Genomic DNA, 16,001 nt, shown 5'->3' on the forward strand with positions numbered 1-16,001 from the left:
TCGGAGCGTGGTGCAAAGGTGAGAAGTGCGTGAGGAAAAAATAAATAAAGTTATTACAAAAAGCAACACAATGTTATAAATCATTCAATATTAATGCATCTAATCCTCAACAAAGAGAAATATAAGTATCTGTGGTATAAGTCTTAGATTAAGGTTTGGTCTTCGCTGGGTTCAAACTAGATACTGCAGACGTGGTGTCAAATTGCGGCAACTAATACTACAGGCCCAAGTGGACGTACTCAACCAGTCTCGAACAATGTGTGGCGTTGACATGCCACATTTTCTGTTAAACTTTGCCAATAATTGAAAATAAAATGCCGGGTTGCGTAGTAAAACTTTGTAAAAATAATACTACAAGAAATAAAGACACACGGATCACATATCAGTAAGTATTTTGTATTTTATTAATTTCAATGTAAAATAACACGAAGCGTATGTTACAAAATTTGAAAGATGTCATTGAATGTCAAAATGCCACGCACACAAGCATCTTTACAAATAGCCAACACACACTACAATATAAAGATACCGTAATAAAAAAACTATAGTTCTTAGGCAGTGCGGTATCTAGTTGGAGCGCAACGGAGACCAATCCTTAATCTAAGATTGGCGTATTAGGACCGTTTTGGAATATCTCATCATACGAAACATCATTAGCGAAAGAAGTGCCAAAACGGCCATCGAAAAGCAATTTACGGACATTATCAAGGATCTTTTACAGGTGCCAGTGGTGCTACAAAAGACCCTCAATAAATGTAATTAAAACACAAAACAATTACTACTCTACGAGCTAAATACTATTTACATACGTGCTATTTGTGCAAGAATAACCATGCATACAAAAACAATTCTAGAGTGGATAAACTTGAATAATAGAAAGTAAAAAGTTTGGAATTGGCCATCTCAAAATAATAAATAATTGCTTTTGTTGGATACGTCACCTTGAGACATAAGATTTTAAGATGTTAAATCTTATTTCCCCAGTAATTTAACTAGATAAGGCGCCCTGCAAATCGAAACACAATAATGCTTACACATTACTGCTTCACGACAGAAATAGGCACCATTGTGCTATCCATAATCAAGTCGGCATCTTTGTGCAAAGGAGCCTCCCACTATTGAAATAATTCCGAAATGAAAACTGTCTAGTTTATTTCAAGGCATTTATGTGACTTATGTGAATTATTGATTTCTTCAAAAGGGGTCTCAATAGAAGTGATCTTGCTTCGATTGTTTGCAACTTTCTATCAAGAATAAGTAATTCTTACCTTGGCTCTCTTCAGAAGCTCCTGCTGTCCAGCCAATAGGTTCTCAGGCTTTCCGGCCCAGGCTCTCAACACCGATGCTTGGAGCGCCCGACCGTAGCTGAACGTCAGGGGCCATGGACGCTTCAGGTCCACTGTGTTGATGGCATTCAGGTTCACTGAAGCCTCTTCCTCCGATTGACCACCAGAGAGGAAGGTCACTCCTGGAATATGATGTTTTTTTATAAGTAACGAGAGTAATAAGAAGTTCATCTGATGGTAAATAAAACGCACTATTTGTAACAAACTATGTAAAAAGAGCAACCTCAGATTTTCTAGATCGTTCTTCTCTGGGGAAATCTGCCTTTTAAGTTAAGTTATACGTAAACTGGCGTTCCGTGCCAGTGCTCTCCCAACCGAGCTAACCGTTCGAGTGACGCATCGTCATAAAATCTTGTATGCTTTGTTCAACTCTCAGGTTGTAGCTTCAGGTTTGGGAGAATACTGGCACGGAACGCCAGAGGTCGTTCGCCCCGCATCGTTCATAAACTTTTGTTTTCAAATTTTATTTGTGTATTAATCCTAGAAGTGATGGTTATCACTTTAAAAACAAAACAAATTGTTTAAAATAAAAGTAATGATTAAAATGTCAATATAATAAAAGTCCAAAACCAGCTATTGTAAATAACTTTAAAATATCCTTAACCGTTAGGTAGTCCTTAATTTAAGATAAGCTTATCACTAAATAATTCAGAAATATTATAAAAGATTTGTTTATGAGCAACACTGAGCTGCTGTAGTAAAAAAAAAATCATAAGTATATCAGAGTTATTTGATTTATCAACGAAATATTTTTTTTGGTTTGATTTTTATGGAAAAGGAGGAAAAACGAGCGTACCGTTCACCTGGTGTTTAATGATCACCGGCGCCCACATTCTCTTGTAACACCAGAGGAATCACTGGAGCGCTGCCAGCCTTTAAGGTGTACGCGCTCTTTGATTTGATTTGACTACAATTCAGTGCCGCTCAGAATTCTTGGGTATTTCAAGAATCACTGCATTGTAATGGGCAGGGCGCATCAATTACCATCAGCTGAACGTCCTGCTCGTCTCATCCCTTATTGTCATAAAAAAAATCTGAAAATGACTAAGGTATCACAACAAAAATCTTGGAATATTATAGCTCACAATATATGTTTGCTTTTTGCTTAAACGCTTCAAACATATCTGTTGGCTAGGAATTACCGACTTACGTAGTAGTTACGCACCCTACCTATTATATGTCAACCTAAATTATTTTCGACCTTTTCATTGCTGTCACAGTCTATCTATACGTATAAATAATCTCATAATATGTGTCAGAATCCATACCGGCAACAGCAGCGGGTACTGTCCTGAGCAACGCGGTGACTGTAGCACGGCCAATGTCCATTGGTGTGTAAGTCTTCTTGCAACTCTGACCAGCTGTCACCTGTCAAACATTAGCGAGTTATTGAATTGTATTAATTTTAAATTTGACTCGATAAGGAGAATTCGTTCTCTGCACCCTCGAGAACCTCAGATACGATATCAATATTGTTGAAAACATAAGTTTGCGCGGCGGCCATCTTGGATTTAAAAAAAACCAAATGGCGCGTAACCGAAAATCGTGATGATTCGCTATAAAATTTCTCTCATACGTCGATAAAGAAGTTTCACTTCAAAAACATACGGACGTATAGAGAACCTCCTCCTTTTTTGAAGTCGGTTAAAAAGAGTGGCCGTTAATGTTCTCACGAGCTCAACTTTTCAGATTTACATTCAGTAATTTAAAAGAAATATTTATAGTGACTATTCAAAGCGCTTAGTTTAAGCCTAATTGAATTAAGATTATTCGACTTTGACTTTGAATACTATTAACATCATGTGGCGTCGTACATAGCCTCCTTTCAATATCTACCAATAAACACAAAAAACTATCCCAGCGGAGGATCTCGGGGTATATAGTACTTTCATAGCTGGCAACATATTTTTTTTTAGCATCTGTTTTGTTTACAAAAACATTTTGCTGTTTTGACGAATGTATTAGGTTAAATTAAAAGTTGTGAAATAGTATTTAGGTGTGAAATGTGATTTTCTTATCCTAATTTTTATGATAAGACGCTTTGTTGATGACAGCCTTTTACTGCACAATTAGTAATTTTTCAATTAAATTTCAGGCACTGATTGTTCTGGAAGTTGACAGATTGGCACTGACGTAGCGGGAAACGTATGTGGTCATAAACGACCACATTGAAACTGCTTCATTTCGCTTGGGCCTACTCACGTTCTAAGCGTTATTATTCTAAGCTTTAAGCCTTATCCGGTGTTTCCGGGACGATACGACATGGGTACCTTCAAAAAAAGTAGACATTCCTTAAAGGCCAGCAACAGATTCCTCTAGTGTTGCAAGAGAATGTGGGCGGCGGTGATCACTTAACAACAGGTGACTCGTACGATAGCTTGTCCTTTTTCCATCCAAATAAAAATAACTCGAGAAATTTACCTTATAGTACATGATGTTATTAGATTGTATATTATTAGATTCATTACCATTACTTTAAAAAGACACCAGCCTCACATCAGTAGTAAGTTTGTTAACCTGTATCTATACAATTATGAAAATGGTCTTTGTTTGAAGCTCAATCACGGCTAAACCACTGATCGTATCGAGATGAAACTATGACCGTTCGATGCGAAATTTATCCTAGATTGTTTATGGCTACTTATTTTTTTTTTTGTATTTGTACAATATAACACTCACCATGTTTGGCTTAAGCAGGGTTCCTTCAAGGAACACGTGGTGATCGCTGAGCGCCTTGTATACGGCAGCTAGCACCACCTCGGTCACCTTCTGTGCGCGGTCCAAATCGTGCTCACCTGGAATTAAAATCGATTGAGTTTCGCAATTCATAAGTGGGACCACCCACCGGTGGGAGGCTTCTTTGCACAGGATGCCGGCTAGATAATGGGTACCACAACGGCGTCTATTTCTGCCGTGAAGCAGTAATTGCAGCATTATGGTATTTCGGTCTGAATCCAGTGCCGTAGCTAGCAAAATTACTGGGCAAATGAGACATAACATCTTGTGGTTCGGAGTGACGAGAGCAATTGTAGTGCCGCTCAGAATTTTTGTGTTTTCCAAGAATCCTGAGCGGCACTGCATTGTAATGGGCGGGATGTAGTAATTACCATAAGCTGAACGTCCTGCTCGACGCGTGCCTTATTTGTAATAATCGTAATCTTTGTAATCCAGATAAAAAAAAATAGTTTTTATAGGAATAAAAAATAACTTACAAACGAGTAAGTTTCACGATTTTATGTAGGTACTACTAGGAGACTAGTTTTGAACCTATATTTTATTTATATATATTACCTAACCACCTCTCTTTTTTAATCTTTCTAAAAGGAAAAAAAATATGAGAACATTTTTTTTTCATAACCAAATTGTCGCACAAACTTGAGAAAATTCTGCCTATTGCCACGAATGTTTAATCAGTATAACAAGAATACCTTAGATAATTTCGCTTTCTCAAACTTTAAGAAAATCATTCTCGAAAGAAATATCTTCACCCAAACAGGTTATTAATTATTACTAATTTTGCTACCATTTTATGATTGCAATAAAAACATAAGCGTGTGTGTTGTTATCTTAATAAAGTAAAATTCTGTACATGCTATGGTTCCTGTAAGTGATAAGACACTTAGCATTAATTTAATTACATTGATTTTATTGTTTTATTAGCGTACTTGTTGTTGGAAATCCTAATAAATAGATAAATAAATATAAAACAATAATAATTTAGTTTTACGATTCTTATGACAACCTGATATCCTTAACCTATATTTTTTGTTAATATTATTAATGGGTTAGTAGAAGATCCGATCCTTAATCGACCTTGACCTAGCTAATAATAGAATAAAACTTATTTTATATTTTTAGTACTTACATTAGAAAAAATATTAAACATGGGTTGACAACCCTACGTCTGCACATTCTATAAGTTTTATATAAGTCCAGTATAAAATTTTCGTACTATCTAGATGTCTCAACATTGAATGACAAATATATATATATATACATATATATATTTATGGAATAGGAGGACAAACGAGCGTACGGGTCACCTGGTGTTAAGTGATCACCGCCGCCCACATTCTCTTGCAATACCAGAGGAATCACAAGAGCGTTGCCGGCCTTTAAGGAAGGTGTACGCGCTTCAATAAGTAATTGAAAATATTCCGTCCTGGTTTTTTTTTGGCAACCCATTTTATATTTTCTGATATACTAAATTTGTCTATAACTCGGCTTTGTCACATTAACTAGTTCGCATAAAAACATAAAAAAGGGCCATATTTAAAATTTTTACCTTTATGGCTCTGCCCAGTTAATTTTATAGTTAATTTGTGTGGGTAACCCATGTGTGGGTAAGTGGTAAGTGGGCCCATTTTAGTAAAACAACCCAGGAGACGAGCTTACCGTCAGGCAGAACTTCGGGTTCAACAATTGGCACAATGCGCTGGCTCTGGCAGATGGAGGCGTAACGAGCGAGCACGTTGGCGTTCTCCATGATGGCCTGGTACGAGGGCGTGAAGCGTCCGATCTTGAGGACGCAACGCCACTTGGCGAAGTGACACCCGTCCTTCTTGTACTGGGCGCAGCGCTGGGCTAAGTCATCCAGACCTGGAAACAACAATATCTTTCATCAATGCAATTCCAATATTTTTTAAAGACAATTAGGGACGAGACGAGCAAGACGTTCAGCTGATGGTTATATTACAATACAGTGCCGCTCAAGATTCTTGAAAAACCTAAAAACTCTGAACGGCACTTCAATTCGCTCGTCACCATAAGGTGTTAAGTCTCATTTGCCCAGTAATTTCACTATATACCTTCAGACCGAATCACAGTAATGCTTACACATTACTGCTTCACGGCAGAAATAGGCGTCGTTGTGGTACCCATAATCTAGCGTTCATCCTGTGCAATGGAGCCTCCCACTGGTACTATCTACTTTAAACATGGTTTCGTCCGACAAAATAAATCCTTCGAACTACTTGTACAATCAATTCATGTTTTTATTTTTAGGGTCCGGTAGTCAAAGGGTAATCGAAACCCTGTCACTAATACTGGTCTCCAACTATTTACCACGGGGCAGTATTTTGTAAACCGTAATTTTGACAATATAAGAGCAACAAAGAACGAATTCAAAAGGAGTCATCAAGAAAATTGCATCATAATTTTTAGTTTCCAAAAAATAACATTCAAACGATTTTTTCAAACAGTCTATTCGAAATTTCTTAGCTCTACTCGTATATATCGCTGTTAAACTGCACGGTGGAATTTTATCATCCGAGCGGTTTCGATTGTCAAACAAGATGGAAAAAAGATAAAGTTCTACATTTAGAACGAAATATTAAGTGGTTAATCGAATAAACAGCGATACACGTTCAATTTAAAAGCAGTCGAAAGGCACGTAGCAAATAGAATATTTAACGAGTTGAATGACAAGATGTAAAACACGGGTCTATCTATAATAATATATAAGTGATTTCCACGTATATAGTCACTCATCACGATATCTCTGGAACCATAAGCCTCAGAGACTTCAAATTTGGTAGGAATATTCCTTTCGCCGAGGAGAGGTCAGCTAAGAACGGATTTTACGAAATTCCACTCGCAGGAGTTTTTTTTATTATAAACAGAACAACGTCTGTCGGGGCAGCTAGTTATATCATAAAAATATGGCATTTATCTTCTCTTTTCGATGTTATTTCTAATATACTAGATACTACTACCGCTTCGGAAACGTATGACGCTCTGAGAGAGAAGAATCGGCGCAAGAAAGCTTTTTAATAAAATATAGAATATTGTACTGTCATTGCTATTGCTATAAAATAATCATAATCTAGTCCCAGGCTGTCGGATCACTTAGATATTCAGCTGTGGAGTAGTAGGATTTACGACAGAGCCATTTTTTAATATAATAATTAATATATAATAATATTAGTTAAAGGCAATCCCTTATTTCTAGTATATATATAATATAATATATATATATATATATATATATATATATACCATCGTGATGTCTCGAACTTGAACTCGCTACAGGTTACCACTTTTTTTTAATGAAAATAAGGGACGAGAGGAGCCGGAGGTTCAGCAGATGGTAATTGATACGCCTTGCCCATTACAATGCAGTGCCGCTCAGGAATTTTGAAAGACCCAAAAATTCTGAGCAACACTAAAACTGCGCTCGTCACCTTGAGACATAAGTTGTTAAGTCTCATTTGCCCAGTAATTTCACTAGCTACGGCGCCCTTCAGACCAAAACACAATAATGCTTGCACATTACAGCTTCACGGCAGAAACAGACGCCGTTGTGGTACCCATAATCTAGCCGGCATCCTGTGCAAAGGAGCCTCCCAATGGTAATTTCAACATTCCCAATCTGTGGTATCATTAAGAAAGTAATTTATGTTATAGTAACCTTTACCACACAAACGTTTTTAACAATTTTTTGAATATCTTTATACATTTGTTTTGAAAATTTTCTGGGATCTTGATGTACTAACTTGACTTAGCCGAGTAGTAGGCATTATATATATATAATATATATATATTATATCTGTTCCTTGTGTTAACATAAAATAAAATATTGTAGAAAACGTTATTAAGCTTGCCGGGAAATAATGACTGGGTTTTTAAACCAATGAACCATAAAACTGAACTTGAACCAAAAATAGCAAGGGGCGTATTATTCGAATATTAATGGTATTAAGTATATATAATATATTATTAAGTATATATAAATTACGTGTCACGTTGATTGTCCGCGATGGACTCCTAAACTAATGAACGGATTTAATGGAATTACTTCATGGAGTGCAGTTTAGTCCGACTTGAGAGATATGATAGTTTTTATTTCGATTTGGGACCCACAATTATTTTTATTTTCAGTATTATCAGTTTTGTGTGGACATATTTTCCATGAGAGAATTTAGTGACGCACGTTTTGACAGTTCTGCTGTGAAACAACTTCATTATAACAACAGGGAGCATATTTTACGAAATGATTCTTGATGTTATAAAATATTATTGACAAATTCATTGAAAAAACAGTATTTTATTTACTATGTACAGAACAATGTCTGTCGAGTCAGCTAGTATTATATAAGAAATTAAAGATAAGCGGACTTGTAAGTACCTATTGTCTGCCCCCGGTTACATGCACGAGTTACTCACGTGCGTCAAAACGGCCATGATAATTTGGCAAGAACTCCTAAGCCATGATTCTTGCACACTTCGATAATTACTTATACATCTAGATAGAGTCTCTAGCTGTTAGACAACCGATTAAAACAGGCTAGGAATATTAGTTTAGTGTGCGTGAATTGCTCAAATTAGAGGTTAGTTGTAAAGTAAATTATTTTCAACGTTTTCACAGCTGTCATAGTCTATCTAGACGTATAACAGACGTTTTCAATAACGTATCTCTAGTTACGGATAAATTGCTGTCACCGTTTAATGACAAGATGTTATCGATCCATAGTTAAGTCCAATATAGGTAAGACTTTAGATGACAGGTTATTGAAATGTAAAACTAAAGATAGATAGCTTATTGAAAACGGCCGTAAATTATCTCAGGTTGCACAAGTCACAGTCCTAATTCAAAACTTTCGAAATTGTGGGTATAACGAGGCTGTGTTAAATAAATTAATTAAAAAATGTGAAACACATGATTGAATTGTCACTGTTTGTGCTGTAGAAAATAGAAAATAATATTTAAGTATAAGTAGGTACCTAAGTCATTTTATAATATCACTAGCTGACCCGGCAAACGTTGTTTTGCCATATAAAGTATAATTCACGCGATAGTTTTATAAGTAATAAAATATTGCCTTTATTATACCCTGTACATCATTTTGTTCTATTGTCAATAGTTTTTGCAGCGCACGCAAAAATAGGTTTTCGATTTTACACCTTGTGTTACAAAATAGAAATTTTATTACGGATCCCTAACTTTGAAAAAAAAAAAACATAGCCTATAGTCTTCCTCGATAAATGGACTACCCAACACTGAAAGAATCATTCAAATCGGACCAGTAGTACCAGAGATTAGCGCGTTCAAACAAACACTGCAGCTTTATAACATTAGTATAGTATAAGTAGGTACCTAAGACATTTTATAATATTATGTGGGAATAATTAGCAATATTATGTCATTATATAATAAACATCTTAATATAATATATAAAATTCTCATATCGCGGTGTTTGTAGTTAAACTCCTTCGAAACGGCTTGACCGATTCTCATGAAATTTTGAGTGCATTTTGGGTAGGTCTGAGAATCGGACAACATCTATTTTTCATCCCCTTAAATTTTCTTTTAATTTTTTTGACATTTTTTTTAAATTTGTTTGATTATAAGTCAGCATTAAAAATACATACAACTTCAAATTTTCACCCATCTAGGATCAACAGTTACTTTTGTATCGCGATTTTAATATCGGCAATACAACGTCTGCTGGGTCAGCTAGTATACAAATATATTTCTTTTGTGCGTCTGTTGTAACTTAACTCCTCTAAACGGCTGGACCGATTTTAATGAAACTTTCTATGTGTCTTCAGGTGGATTCGAGAATGGTTTAGATTCACAATTGAACTACCTCCTAAGCGGCTGGACCGATTTCGATGATTTTTTGTGCGTTCCAGTGAATTTGAGACTGGTTTAGATTCTCAATTCCGTCGATATAATATAATTCTCCTGCTCATGTGTATGTTAGTGAACTCCTCCTAACGGACAACATCTGTCGGGTCCACTAGTATACATATATATATATATAAATATCAAGACCAACTGCCAATAAATATTAGAGTTCGGATGCCTGTAACATCTTCTGCGTGAAATTTAAAATCATATTTTTTATATGTAGTTTGTATAGGGCTACCTCTTAGATAATGTATACATCTAGATAGTCTCTTGCTGTTAGGACAACCGATATAAACAGGCCAGGAATATTTGTTTGGTGTGCGTGACAACTACGTCTTACACTCGCGATTTGTATGACACTGTGCTCACTCACTCAGTTAGTGTGCGTGAATTGATCAAAATAAAGGTTAGATCTAAAATCATTTTTTTTTCAACGTTTTCACAGCTGTCATGGTCTATCTATAAGTTTAATGATCTCAGGGCTACCTTATCTTTGTGAATCGATTGAAATAAAACAAACTATTAACGCCCATCTCTAGGTTTTTGTTTAAATAATGTTCTTTATTGACATAAAGTGATACGGTTGTTGATCGCAGATATTAAACACTTAAAAAATGTCGTCTAAAATAATAAATGAAATTAAGTTTAAGAGATTAATAAGTGTTTGAATCTTTATTATACTATCGGCATATTTATTGTTTGTTTTAAAACAGTTTTAATGACATTGATAGTGTAGATAGATTTCGTTCATTGGTACGTAGGGTTGCCAACCGTACTCTAAAATAGGCTATGATAAAATACTCTTTTTTACACAATGTTTACTATATATTAGTACCAGTCATGTAATATTATGTAAACCCATTATCATATCCAAACCAGTCGACTATCTACTGTTTATATGTTCGTTTTTACTTGTTTTTTGTAGAGGTGGAAAATACATTTATTGAAGACCCCGAAATGGGGCCCATTTGTCGGGCTCGGGTGTAAGCAAGCCCTACCGACTAAAAACCTCCTCTGTGCTATCAGCAACAACAGCCCCAAAGGCTTTTACGGCGAAGCCTTAATATGTTGGTGTCACCAATTCTCTAACGGCCGTTGCCAATATTCTATCTATAGATAGAGATAAATAACTACCTTCTACTGTCAATAATCTGAAGCTGTCCCAATATACCCCATAAGTCATTCTTATCGCCTTATATTGGGACGCGTGAATTGCAATTTCCATACAAACTTCTATCGCTGGTAAGCTATACGTCGTCCCATTGACAGACAGCGTGTACGAATAAGGTGAGTTACCGTCGATAAATTTAATGGGACCGAAAAGTCAGCGATAGTTACGATTTTTATCTCAAGTAAGAGGTAGACTGAGTATTGGGAACGGCCGTAAGCCACATTCGGGCGTTTCTGAACGCACCCACTAATGTCAATATGTCAATGTAATGTCATTTAAAATATAATATAAATGATACTCCTTTTTGGAAGTCCGTTCTCTTTATTTAACTCCTTTGAAATCAATTATGCTCTTTTTCTTTTAATAAAAATTGGCAGCCCTATGTACGACCATGTTGATTTTTAATTTAAAACAAAGTTATCGAATGTGTAGGTCAAACTATCATGTAGATAAGACAATAATAATATGAAGTAAATAATTTAATAATTTCACAATTACTGTCTTTACTTAATATTTAAAAACTTAGCTAATAGTCCGAGAACTGGCGGTAATTTTAGGGTAGGTATTTGAGGCAAACTGTAAACTTGTTGCATACATAAAACAGGCCAGGAATAATACTTTAGTGTGCGTGACAAACTGCGTCTTACACACGCGATTTGTATGACACTTTGTCTAAGTGTGCACGCATTGCTCAAAATAGAGGTTAATTCTAAATTCACGTTTTCACAGCTGTCCTAGTCTATCTAGACGTATAAATGATCTAAGATAATATGTATGCTTGCCTCTTTGTAACAGCGAAATGTGTGAACGGTTTTTGATGATTCTTAACGACAATCGAATTGTCTCAATCACATGATATCTTTTTTCAATATCTATATGTTACTTCGTGTCGACTACTGGTGCCATATACAATTAATAGGCTAAACACATGATCGGATTTGGTACGGCGGTATGGTATAGTATTGGACGGTCCGGTTGGCACCTCGCACTTATTGGTCCAGCGTCGTACTCGGTACGGTCCGGATGGTAATAATAAAAATTTTGTTCGATGGACAATGCCATATACCATCGAATATAGTCCGCTGCCAGACTGCGTCCGATGGTTAGGCCGTACCAGATCCGATCATATGTTTATAATAAAAAAGGCATTGACAAAATACATTGTACCTATATTGTATTTTAGTGATTATATTTAAGTGACGGTATTGTAGCTTGTAATGATTTGTAGCATTAATTTATCTTTTTATATTGTTTTAACATGTTAGCGTTATAGGACTTCAACTTACTTTTATATAATTAACAACTAAATTGTATGTTTATGTGCATGATATGTTCACCTGTAATTGCAGGAACACGATTTATGAAATTTATGTTACAATCTTATGAATTGTCTTGTGTATTCTGTGTTGGTGGACCTTGAATAAATAAATAAATAAATATGTTTAGGCTACAAGAGCATCATTAAACTCGGCGGCAGTCGCCATGTTTGCGACCGCTGCACTGGCTTGTCGCTAAGTGCGCGCAATAGCCAGAGATTATATATTATGTTACCTGAACTAAACTGAGACCAGTTTATCCTGAAATGTACTTGTTCATTTTAGACTCAACAAGTTCAGCCTACGCTAAGCGGGTTTGTCCTAAAGGCTGTAAGACAAACTAGTTTATCCAAGTCTGTAACGTTTGATCCGATCGCCTACAGGATGAACTGGTTTAGCCGGTAAAATATACACTGTAATAATACAGCATTGTCTCAGCAGACGCCATGTTTGCGACCGCTGCACTGGCTTGTCGCTAAGTGCGCGCAATAGCCAGAGATTATATATTATGTTACCTGAACTGAACTGAGACCAGTTTATCCTGAAAAGTACTTGTTCATTTTAGACTCAACAAGTTCAGCCTACGCTAAGCGGGTTTGTCCTAAAGGCTGTAAGACAAACTAGTTTATCCAAGTCTGAAACGTTTGATCCGATCGCCTACAAGATGAACTGGTTTGGCCTAGGATAAACAAATTTATCCTGAAATTGGGTTTGGCCGGTAAAATATACACTGTAATAATACAGCATTGTCTCAGCAGACGCCATGTTTGCGACCGCTGCACTGGCTTGTCGCTAAGTGCGCGCAATAGCCAGAGATTATATATTATGTTACCTGAACTGAACTGAGACCAGTTTATCCTGAGATGTACTTGTTCATTTTAGACTCAACAAGTTCAGCCTACGCTAAGCGGGTTTGTCCTAAAGGCTGTAAGACAAACTACTTTATCCAAGTCTTTACCGTTTCATCCGATCGCCTACAGGATGAACTGGTTTGGCCTAGGATAAACTAATTTATCCTGAAATCGGGGTTGGCCGGTAAAATATACACTGTAATAATACAGCAATGTCTCAAGGTCATAATCTTATTACTAAACTGCAGATTATATAAGCGATGAGTACCTGTTGATACGATTGAGTATGATTACTTGTGTATCTATAGCCTAAGATAACACCGCCCGATTCTGCAGTAAATACGTGTTTCTTTAATAAACTAATTTTAAATGAACGTTTAGGCAGTTATCTATGTATAAGCCATAATTTTAGTATAATTTATTATCTAATGTAAATTGCACCCGCATGTTTTTTAATCAATTTTACGTTATTTTAAAGGAAATCATTTATTAAATGAAAAAAAGTCAGCCGCAACGTTAAGGCTGCCAGGTGTAAACAGGTAAGTATATGGGCGCAAATCGCCACCTACCGTCAATTGTTTGCAACTATTGATATTTATGGTTTAGTTTATCGTTAAAATGAATATATTATTATAGATATATCTGAAATATATAAGATTTTAATACAAATAGCTATTTGTAAACATAAAACTGTTATTCATTAAGGTCTAACTAATTTAATAGACACTGTTTTGACTGTTTGAAGATGTTTCATGTTTTATTTATTGTTAAAATACTTAATTGAATGTGGAAATGTTCAAATTAATTTGTATTAGAATTAAAATCGTTATTCTGTATCAAACTTTATTATTTTATGCATCAAGTCTTTCTTAATTGTATTTCGAAACTTGCTTGCAGCGCCATCTTCTTACTTCGTAATGTTTGTTCAAATCAAATGAACAAACTATTATATAAATCATTTGAACTTAGTTGTGCTTCAATAAACTGAGAAATTATTAGTGTTGTATTTCTTCATGGTGAACCCTGGTCAAGGAAACCCTGGCGTAACGCCGACATTTAATATTAATTATTTATAGTCATCTGTTTTTTTTTTAATTTTAATACAATATTGAAGTTTTATTTTTTATGAGACAAAAAGTGACAGGACGTGCCAAAAGATGTTGGTTAGGGAGACGCCCTACCAAATACAACGCAGTGCCGCTCAGGATTCTTGAATACCATATCTCGGCCTTAATATAAAATATGAAATTAAACCTAATTAAAACTAGTTAATAAAATAAAGCCAATTACGAAGTAGGTACAGAAAAATAAATATATTATGCTTCAAAAAATCCACCTTAAATTTATAATTATCTTAATGTCATCTTTAAATCCTACCTTGAGTAGTGCATTCATCTTCAGATCCAAACAATGGCACGACACCCTTGTCGACCTTGATGCCGGGAATGATGCCGCGCTTCTCCAAGAGTTGCACCAATGGAGTGCCATCATCGGCCTTCTGGTACAACGTCTCGTGGAACAGGATCACTCCAGAAATGTTTTCGGAGAGGGCCTAACGATGAAAGAAAACAAAAATATTGTTTAATCAGAGTCACTAAATAGAATACCACAGTCATTAACAATTTGGTTATGTTTTTTATAGTGATAACCCTGACTTCTAGGATTAATACACAAATAAAATTTGAAAAACAAAATTTTATGAACGATGCGGGTCTCGAACCCACGACCTCTCGCGTTCCGTGACAGTGTTCTAACCAACCGAGCTAACCGTTCGAATCGTCATAAAATCTTGTATGCTTTGTTCAACTCTCCAGTTGTGGCTTCATCTACAGGATCTACTTTACAGTTGATAACCTGCTCAACCCCAATATTTGCATATTAGGAAATTGACTTGAGATGTCGCTCTTGTAAATCTAAACAATTTGTTATGTTTTTAAAAGTGACAACCCTCACTTCTAGAATTAATACACAAATTAATACAATTATTGCGCTCGTCACGACGTCAGGGCGCCGTAGCTAGTGAAATTACTGGGCAAATGAGACAACATCATATGCCTCAAGGTGACGAGCGCAATTGTAGTGCCGCTCAGAATTTTTCGGTTTTCACCTAAATGTCCTGCTAGATTTGTCCCTTATTTTCACAAAAAAAATATGTCATCGTTATAATCACAATATCTATTTAAAAATTTGCAAGTAATGCACTATCATAAGATACAACAAAGTGATAAACTTCTTCAGATAAACACCTTAAAAGAGATTATAAGTTTCTGATGAAAACTGTCCGTCATCACAGATAAACCAAACCTTCAAGACTTCAGAATTGATATATATGTTTAAAGAATGTCATTTTATAAGCTAAATAACCAGTTACAAATCTTTGCAACATATTTCATCCAAACACGTACAGTCGTTTTTGCTTGATTGAGTACACATATGTAATAACTAGCTGGCCCAGCAAACGTTGCATTGCCATACAAATTAATGAAAAAAAAAAGAAAAAAAAATTCGGGCTTAATAGATGTTGGCCGATTCTCAGACCGGTAGAGGTCTGTAGGTCATATTGGGTACAATATGCACTCAAAATTTCATGAGAATCGGTCTTCATAAGAATTAACAAAACGAAGTCTTAATAGCCAAGTAGAATAAAGTTTTCGCTTGTGGTTTTAATAAACTACTTAGTTTCTA

At 35.6% G+C, this 16,001-nt stretch overlaps 1 protein-coding gene and 1 long non-coding RNA gene across 3 annotated transcripts in view; both read right to left on the reverse strand.

Moving 5' to 3' along the window:
• LOC126967401 (uncharacterized) overlaps positions 1-16,001 on the reverse strand; it is a 557,714-nt gene that overhangs the window by 535,828 nt on the left and 5,885 nt on the right. The window lies entirely within an intron of this gene.
• Positions 1-16,001, reverse strand: part of LOC126967380 (fructose-bisphosphate aldolase) — a 31,732-nt gene that overhangs the window by 6,085 nt on the left and 9,646 nt on the right. For both annotated transcript variants that reach the window (XM_050811822.1, XM_050811821.1), the window contains 5 exons: positions 14,694-14,868; positions 5,742-5,945; positions 4,026-4,141; positions 2,615-2,714; positions 1,269-1,468 (listed from right to left, as the gene is read on the reverse strand). In XM_050811822.1, the coding sequence (XP_050667779.1) occupies positions 1,269-1,468; positions 2,615-2,714; positions 4,026-4,141; positions 5,742-5,945; positions 14,694-14,868 (795 nt within the window). The remainder of the gene's footprint in view (positions 1-1,268; positions 1,469-2,614; positions 2,715-4,025; positions 4,142-5,741; positions 5,946-14,693; positions 14,869-16,001) is intronic.

The sequence above is a fragment of the Leptidea sinapis genome, chromosome 13 (genome assembly GCF_905404315.1).
Source record: "Leptidea sinapis chromosome 13, ilLepSina1.1, whole genome shotgun sequence".
Classification (NCBI taxonomy): Eukaryota; Metazoa; Arthropoda; class Insecta; order Lepidoptera; family Pieridae; genus Leptidea; species Leptidea sinapis.